At 36.9% G+C, this 8,802-nt stretch overlaps 1 protein-coding gene and 1 pseudogene across 1 annotated transcript; both read left to right on the top strand.

Moving 5' to 3' along the window:
• The first annotated feature begins 6,517 nt into the window (after positions 1–6,517).
• Positions 6,518–6,868, top strand: LOC145613766 (protein FAR1-RELATED SEQUENCE 8 pseudogene; annotated as a pseudogene).
• Positions 6,869–6,875: 7 nt separating this feature from the next.
• LOC145613765 (protein FAR-RED ELONGATED HYPOCOTYL 3-like) lies at positions 6,876–8,052 on the top strand. Its single transcript, XM_081668825.1, has 2 exons — positions 6,876–6,949; positions 7,374–8,052. The coding sequence occupies exons 1-2, from the start codon at positions 6,912–6,914 to the stop codon at positions 8,050–8,052; spliced, it is 717 nt and encodes a 238-aa protein (XP_081524951.1). The 5' UTR covers positions 6,876–6,911.
• The last annotated feature ends 750 nt before the right edge of the window (positions 8,053–8,802 follow it).

Here is an 8,802-nt window from a genome sequence, read left to right as displayed (position 1 = left end):
TTGAAGCGTTATTCCACGTGCGATCGAGCATGAGCAATGGGAGATAAAAAACCTCAAGCGTGATTCCTCTACTTGGTCCACGGGCACAAGTTAAGACCTCCATTAATGCTAGTTAGTTGCAATTGAACCCTTCAATTGACCTTCTATGGAGAAGAGCAACATACTAACCAAGAACCACCACGAACCACCACACGCGCCACCAAGGGGTGGCCGGCCGTGAGTCCAAAGGGGGGAGGAGTGAGAGCCGTGAATGTGAGAGAGGATTAGGGTTTTGGGATTGGTTGCCTTGATGTCAAAATTCACATTGTGTGAATTATGACTGCTTACTACAAACCCTAGGCATGGATCTTATTTATAGATCTCATCTCTAAATAAGAGCCCATGTCATAAGCCCAAAACCCTTATCCTAAGCACACTACTCTAGCCCAACACTCTACATGGTATGTCATAATCTCATGAGGCCCAATAATGGGCCTCTTACTTGTTTAACCCAATACCCTTGTTGTGTGACCTCATAGGATCCATTCTATAAGGCTTTGGGCTATTTAACTAACCCAAAGATCAATTATCATATCTAGCACCAGATATTGACGACCTTATAGAATGAACTTATTATCTCCATAATAGTGATCCTTGATATATCTAGTAATTGCACTTATCGAAGACATAACTCCTTCAGCTAGTTGAGCGGCAGTTGGAGACTAGCGGTTGATGGTGGCTGGTTGGGCGGTAGTTGGGGAGCAGCTGGTGGTTTGTGCGCTTGTTGTTGTTTCTTTAAAATCCATTGGGGAGCAGCGATTCACTTGTGAGGCTGCTTGATGTTATAGTTGGGTTCAGAGTCGTCTATTAGGGGAAGGCCGGGAGCACCTTGAGCGACGGCTCAGGGCCCCCCATTCGTGGGCCCCATTATTATATAAATACTTTTTTTTTACAAAGTAAAATGAATTTTTTAAATACTAGATACTTTAATACTAGATAAATATGAAAAGAATTTGGTTTTTCCAATATATTATCATTAGTTTTACCCATAGGCCATTGGCCCATAAATGCCAATAATCTTTTACAACGTCCGTTTAACGATAATTCTAATATCTAGCTTGATTTTTACGCTATTTATATGCTTATTTTGACAATACTTTTTACTAATATATAAAAAACATATGTTGTCATGTAAAAATTATGGATTAATCTTTATATTTATATTCATTATATTAGTTTTTTTTATATACATTTTAATAATATATGATTACAAATATTAATAGTCAAATTTATACATCGATATATGTGTTAGTGTTGCAATTGTCATGAAATAGAAGGAGTGTAATATTGCCTTTTTCTCTCTCTCGTTTCAAATTTTGTTACGTCCGTCAAAAATTATTTCAATACGGTGGTAAAAAATTAACTAAATAATTAAATATATAAACCAAATATTATAAAGGGAAAATTATTTTGTTGTTGAATTTCATATAAAATAAACTTGTAGTTTAGGGTCGGGGCCCCTATTTACGATTTTGCTCCGCGCCCCAGAATTGTCTGAGATGACACTGGTTGGGTTGGTGTTAGTGAATTGGGGGAACAAGGAGTTGTGCTTGTGTGAGGAGAAAATGAAGTGGTGGTGAATAGAAACTAATGATGCACATCAGCTATTATATTGAATATATCAACCGATTAATGTTTGATATCAGTTAACATTAGGGACATATCAAACATTAATAAAAACGCATCAGCCAACAAAATATACATATCAACCAACACGAGGAATACATTAGCCAACAAAAGGAATATATCAGCTAACAAAATGTACTTATCAGCCAAATGAAGAAACATGTCAGCGAACAAATGAAGCATATTAGCCAACATATTAGCCAACAAAAAGATGAAATTAGCAAACAAAAGCAACATGTAAGCCAACAAAATAAACATATCAACCAACAAAATGAAATATATAAGCCAATAATTAAAATATATATATCAACAACAAGATAAATATATATCAGCCAACTAAAAAAACATATAAGCCAAATGATGTCTGATATCAGTCAATTGAAAAAAAAAACAAAAAAAAAAAAAAAATCATATCAGCAAACAAAAAGAATATATTAGCCAACACAAAGTGTGATAATGCCGATCAATTGAAACTTAGTGTTGTTGACTAAACTTATACTTGTATTTTTTTTTTCTAAACTCTACACTACCTTATAATCCATGTACTAATTTTTACTCTGATCGAATCATATTTATGTATTAATTTAATTTTTAAACGGACATTTATATATCCCTACCTTATAAAAAGTAGAAAATAACTCTTAGGAATAGTGTGCTACCAAATATACCCTCAAAAATATGTACAAAATTGTGTACAAAAATGTATATTTACTTTTTTACCCTCATTAATATGTTTACTCTCATTAATATATTTAATTAGTTATTTTTTTTCATTAAACATACCATCAATTAATACAAAGTTTTTAATACAAAGTTTTTTTTAACAAAAACTTGTAATGCCTTTTTTTAAATAAAAAACTTATAATGTTTTGTGCTTCATATGTTATTATTGTTATTTAAAAAGGAAAAAAAAAATTGTATGTACGAAGACTTTGTTTATTACCACGAGATGATTTATTTTTACTCCTCCGTGGTTGCTCTTCTTATTTACAATTTTGTTGTCCTTTAATTATTACAAATATTTTTATTGTTTATTTGCTTTTTAATTGTACATTATTTGATGGTACGCACATAAACAACGTGGAATTTAAATGGCATTCATATTAAATAATGATATTTGAGCAGATGTTATCAAGAGGTATAAATAAATGATAGTCAAAAAAATGTATTATATATATATGGAGAGAATTTAAGAGAAAAAATATAACTAAGTGGTTATTGCTTTATTATTAGACATAGATATAGATATTAGATGGTCGTAGAACATTGAACTTACATTATTAAGTTTTTAGCTACAACGAACATTTCACATATTATTACTCCGTATGACCAAGCTCACAAAAAATTCGTTTGAAGAAAAATACGTTTAGTATTATTGAATCATACAAATCAATTAACACTTCTAAACTAGATTAAGATATGAAGGGATGCAAATCAATTAAATATTATTTAATAATAATTTTGAAATAACACTGTCAAACTTTTGAGGGTTTTAAAAAATAATTATCATTTAAGATTTTGGTGGCTTTTTTGTATTTCTACAAAACCACTATATAGGCACATAACCAAATAGTACGTATTAAAACTACCAAATCTATCACCCAAACCAAAGGTGTGACTACTCGCTAATACAACTTCTATGCAAGAGCTAACTTTTTATAACCATTTTTCACGGGAAACCACCTTATAAATTTTTTTTCGCAAAAACACACCTTAATGTAAATTTTTTTTTGCAAGGCCTCACCTTTGGTCGGAAAATAGTCTTTGACCTTGTATTCCGAGGTTGACCCGACCACGTGCCTCACACGTGACGCCCTAAAACCACTAACCAATTTTCCAGCGGCCAACCAATTTCCCCCACCCACTAACAGCCCCTGCTAGCTGCCGACGCTGGCGACCACCTGCCTACCCCGACTTCGCGATCCTGCTTCCTTCCCTTTCCCCCAACCCATGAATTCTCTCTCCTCCTCTTCCACCTAACCACCATCACTTCCTTTACTCTCACCACCCAAACCTCGAGTCCACCACCCACTTTCCTCCACCCAACCTCTTAAACAACCACCAGTCAAACTACCTCCGTGAACAAAAATAATCGACTACCTCAACAACAACAACAACCGACATCCACACATAATAATTAAAAAAACCAATAACATAAAATTTGAACAAGAATTCTCCCCCTATTTGTAGATTCCAATTCAATTGCACAACCTCAACTTCACCCGATTAAATTTTTGGGGAATGAATTAGTTTTTTGGTTCACCCATTGAGGGTTTTGCTTTAATTGAAAGATTAACGAAGAAAGAGTATGAAATAAGGGGTAATTCGTGGGGGTGTAGCTTGATTCTTCATTTGTGGGAATTAAACAACAAATTTCGTCACTTACCTTGCTTAATTTCGCTGAAAAGAATCGAGCTTGATGCCTTCAATGGAGATTTTTTGATGGAGAGAGAGAGAGAGAGAGATTTCGCTGAAAAGAATCGAGCTTGATGCCTTCAATGGAGATTTTTTGATGGAGAGAGAGAGAGAGAGAGAGAGAGAGAGAGAGAGAGAAAGAGAGAGAGAGAGAGAGAGAGTGCAATTAGAGGGGAAAAGGGGGAAAAAATGAAAAAAGGTGGTATGAGTGAGCACATGACTCGCACATGGGGGGAATCAACGCCGGAATATAAGGTCAAACCGTGTTTTCCGACCAAAGGTGTGGCGTTGCAAAAAAAAAATTGATTAAGGTGTGTTTTTGCGAAAAAAAATTTTATAAGGTGGTTTCTTGTAAAAAAATTGGTTATAAAAGGTGATTTTCTACTTTCAAGGATATGCAAAGAATAAATGAAAAATAAATGTATTCGAAAGTAAAAATTGCAGATAAAGAAATGTTGTTGATCCAAGCAATGTTAATATACAGTTGAACCACTAATTTTGATAGGTAATAGGTGTAATAGCCTTACAATCTTATTTGTATTAACATAGCACAAATCAGTCATCACACAAAAAATATGAGAGAGTTAGTGGCAACGTGTTAACCAAAAATACGATAACAAAGCAAAAGTGTAAAGAACATTAGGAACGAATGAGCCCCAGTTGCTCATTGTGAGAAACAAGCTCGTTCCTCACAATGGCATTTTTGAAAATATTTCGATGTTTTACACTTACTGAGATGCTGAGTCGGATTTCGTGGGGACAGCTTATGTGTCAAATTGGTTGAATAATGGCGTAACAAGAAAACGGAATAACAGAATTAGCTCAGCTCCTCTCACCTCTTTCATATCAGAGCTCCTAACCTCTCCTCACCTGCCCAGATAACATAATTGGTTGAAGATAACAGGTTGGTGAAGTTTTCTATTCTTTCTTCTTCGTCCCTTCATGTTAATTTCTGAACACTGATCTGTTGTTCTGTTCCAGGGTTTTGGTCAAATTGAATTCACAATTGAGACCGAAATCCAAATAATTGAAAGTAATGTGGTTATGCGTTGACATTCCTATGTTGAAATGGTACAAATTGGCTGAAAATGGGTGATTGATTTTGTTTTAAAGGGGTGAAAAATGGAAAATATGAGAATGTGTTTTGTCTTGTTACTGCAAAAACGTGTTGGTGTTGTCTTTGGTCGATTTTTCATACTTTTTTCAATTGGTTGTTGTTACACAGACTATGGTTGTTTTAATTTGTACAATAATGATATGTAATGCGATCTTTTATAATGGGGTTTGAAGCTCTTATAAAAGCTGATTGATTTTGGATAATATAAAAATTCAATTCATACTTTCTAAAACTGTGTTATAGTCTTGTGTGATGCCAAAACGTGTTGGTTGAATGTCGTACTTTGTTCGGAGAGTTATGATTGTTTCAATTTGTATCATAATTCTGTTGGTGTTCTGCTTTTGAAGGGTGGAAGTGAATTGTTTTAGATGTTATAAGAGTGGAGTTGAGTTTATAAGAGTGGAGTTGAGTTTAGGAGGAGGATATTGATATGGAGGGTATAGAAGATATAGTTCTTGCAGATAGTGTTAGTGAAGATGTTATAAGGGGCAGTAATGTTGGTGATAGGGGCAGTGGAGTTAAGGTCAGGAGGACTAACATTGATATGTTGGAGGGTATTGATATGGAGGGTTTAGAAGACACAGTTGTTGCAGATAGTGTTAGTGAAGATGTTAACATGAATGTTGGGTATTTATCCCCCTTGAATACAATTCAGACAAATCACATTGTGGTTGGTAGCAACGATATGGCAGTTGGTAGCAATGATATGACAGTAATTGTTGAAGAGCCTAAGGTAGGGATGGTTTTCCCGTCTTCGGAAGATGTTGAAGCCTACTATAAGGAGTATGCTGAGCAGATGGGGTTTGGAGTGTCTAGGGTTCAAGGTGTAAATTGTACGGAGGACAACAAGAAAAAAAGAATAGCTAACACGTGGAAGTGTGAGTGTTGGGGAAAACCAGACATGAGGGCTAGGAGGGAAGCCAAGAAGAGGGCAAAGGCAATGGGTGTTGGAGGTTCAGGTGGTTTAATTGATGGGGTGGTATGTGAGGATCAGTTACGTCGTATGAAGAGGACTTCGAAAAAGTGTGAATGTGAGGCCCGTGTTTATGCTAGAATGAATGAAGATGGCTTGTGGGTGTTAAAGACAGTGCACCTGGAGCATAATCACCAGATTCATCCAGCAAATTCTAAGCTTGTGAAGGAATACCGCATGAAGCACCTGACCCCAGCATTGAAGAGGACGTTGATGGATTACTATGAGCTAGTGTACCAGTTTCTCAAATACACGGTTGCATGGCATCCAAACGAAAAGGAGTGGACAAAATGCGTCTCACTGTCAAAGACTTACAACATGAGGTGTACAAGGCAAAGCGGTTGAAGATGGTTGGAGGGTACTCGGTGGCAATGATGGAGTTTTTTGGAAAAATGCAATCTGACAACCAAAATTTTTTCCATGCTCAACGGTCGGATGGAGAAGGGAGGCTTAAGGATGTGATGTGGGTGGATGCAAGAAGTAGGGTTGCTTATGAGGACTTTGGGGATGTGGTATGCTTCGACGCAACATACCTTACAAATGAGTACGAGTTCCCATTTGCGAACTTTGTTGGTGTGAACCACCACGGGCAATCGTTGTTGTTGGGATGTGCTCTTGTTTCTCATGAAGACTGCGATACTTTTCCGTGGATATTTCAACAGTGGCTAGCTTGTATGAACAACAAAGCCCCTAGCTGAAGTCATGCCAAACACGATTCATCGTTGGTGCATATGGCATATAATGAGCAAGATCCCTGAAAAACTTGGCAAGTGCGCACGGTAAGTGGCTTATGCAATTATTAGTTCATATTAAGTGTTGTCTGACTTCACTGAGTACGATAATCTGATGTATGAGTTCAATATAAGTTAAATAAATTTTTTCTGTTTTTTTAAGTTTAATGATATATGAACTGTTGTGAGTTCAATATATGTTTAATGATATATGATCTGTTGTGACTGGATGCTGGCTAATATTTGGCCTTCAAATCTGATGTAATAGTTTAGAATAGTTTAGTGATATGCCAAGTTGGGTGCAGCATAAAAATATATGAACTATCAGAGTTTATTTTTTCTGTTATTTTTTTTGTGAAGAGGAGTCTGATCCATTAGGCCTTTAAGAGCAGATATACAAAAGATTGCTACTAAACACACTAGAGAGAGTTAGAGTATTCATATTTCTGATGGTAAATTAATTTTTGTCTAGGTACCAAGAGTTTGTCAACCCCCTGAAAGAGGTGGTGTATGAGAGTTTTGATCCCGAGGAGTTCAATACCCGATGGGCTGAGTTCATAGCGGAGTATAACTTGGAGGACAATGAATGGCTGCATAGCCTCTACAAGGAGAGTCATATGTGGGTGCCTGCGTACATGAAGGAGTATTTCTGGGCTGGTATGAAGACCACACAAAGGGTGGAGAGCATCAATCGGTTTTTTGATGGCTATGTAAACCACAAAACTAAACTCCACGAGTTTCCTCAGAAATATGACATGGCCTTAACTCAACGCGTGTCAGATGAAGTGGGTGCAGATGAGCGTTGCTCGAAGTACCTAAGGAGGTTGGTTAGTGGCTTCAAAGTTGAAAATTTTTTCCAACAGTTATACACAGACAACAAGTTTCAAGAAGTTCAAACGGAGTGTTCGAGATTGATGTATTGCAGCCTTCGAGGAAAGGAGGTTTTGCCTGAAAACCTTATTCAGTATTTGCTGATCGATCGTGTATGGATAGTACCTCTTGGTGCTAGTGAGGAGGTCATTACAGATAGGCGAAGGCTCTACCAAGTTACTTACTATCCTATGACTAAGGAGGTTCAATGTGTTTGCAGGAAGTTTGAGACAAGTGGCATACTTTTCAAACAATGTATTAGAATTCTCGACGAAAACTAGATTGAAGATCTGCCACAAAAGTACATTTTAGACCGTTGGCGGAAGGATGTACCCCGTAAGCACACTAGGGTCAAGGTGTCCTACCATGATCCGGGCGACACAGAAATTGTGCAGAGATTCAACAGAATCATGGAAAAGTTCGAGCCCATCTGTGAAACTGCTGCCATGCTCAATGATCAAACAGTCCAAATTGTAATTGAAGCATTATCAAAGCTGCAAAAAGTTGTTAATGATTGTAGGGACAAGAAGCGTCAGGAACATGTTCCTGTAGTTAGCACACTTTCATCACTTGCTGAAGAAGACAGAACGTTTTCATCAGTCTCAGTTCATGCTGATCCTGTTGACCCATGTCCATTTGCCATGGTGCCTGTTATAAAGGACCCTATAATTGAGAAAAGGAAAAGGGGCAGGCCTAAGGGTTCAAGGCACAAATCGTTAGCTGAAATTGGCTACAAGAAACCCAAAAAGAACAAGAAGCCTAGCCCAGTAAGATTTTTTCTTTTTATTGTCACTACTTTTTATTTATGGAATAAGCTGACTTGGATATCATATAGGATGCAGGAAATGGTGTTGAGGAGATAGAAGAGGATGCAGGAAATGGTGCTGCAGAGGGTGAAGAGGATGCGAATGAGGAGGATGAAGCAGGACCAGTTAAGGTAAAGGCAAAGGGAAAGGGAAAGGCAGAACAAGTTAAGGGCAAGGGAAAGGGCAAACCAATCAAGGGCAAGGCAGGAACAGTTAAGGGAAAGG

This window comes from Chenopodium album, chromosome 25, assembly GCF_948465745.1.
Source record: "Chenopodium album chromosome 25, dcCheAlbu1.1, whole genome shotgun sequence".
Lineage (NCBI taxonomy): Eukaryota > Viridiplantae > Streptophyta > Magnoliopsida > Caryophyllales > Amaranthaceae > Chenopodium > Chenopodium album.
Note: the sequence above shows the minus strand (reverse complement) of the source record. Positions and strands in the feature narration are given on the sequence as shown.

What these genes read in the sequence shown, in the direction of transcription:
- LOC145613765 (XM_081668825.1), top strand. Translation starts at nt 6,912, where the DNA reads ATGAGCAAGATCCCTGAAAAACTTGGCAAGTGCGCACG. An exon ending in AAACTTGGCAAGTGCGCACG is followed by an intron (nt 6,950 to 7,373) that starts GTAAGTGGCTTA and finishes ATTTTTGTCTAG; the next exon opens with GTACCAAGAGTTTGTCAACC.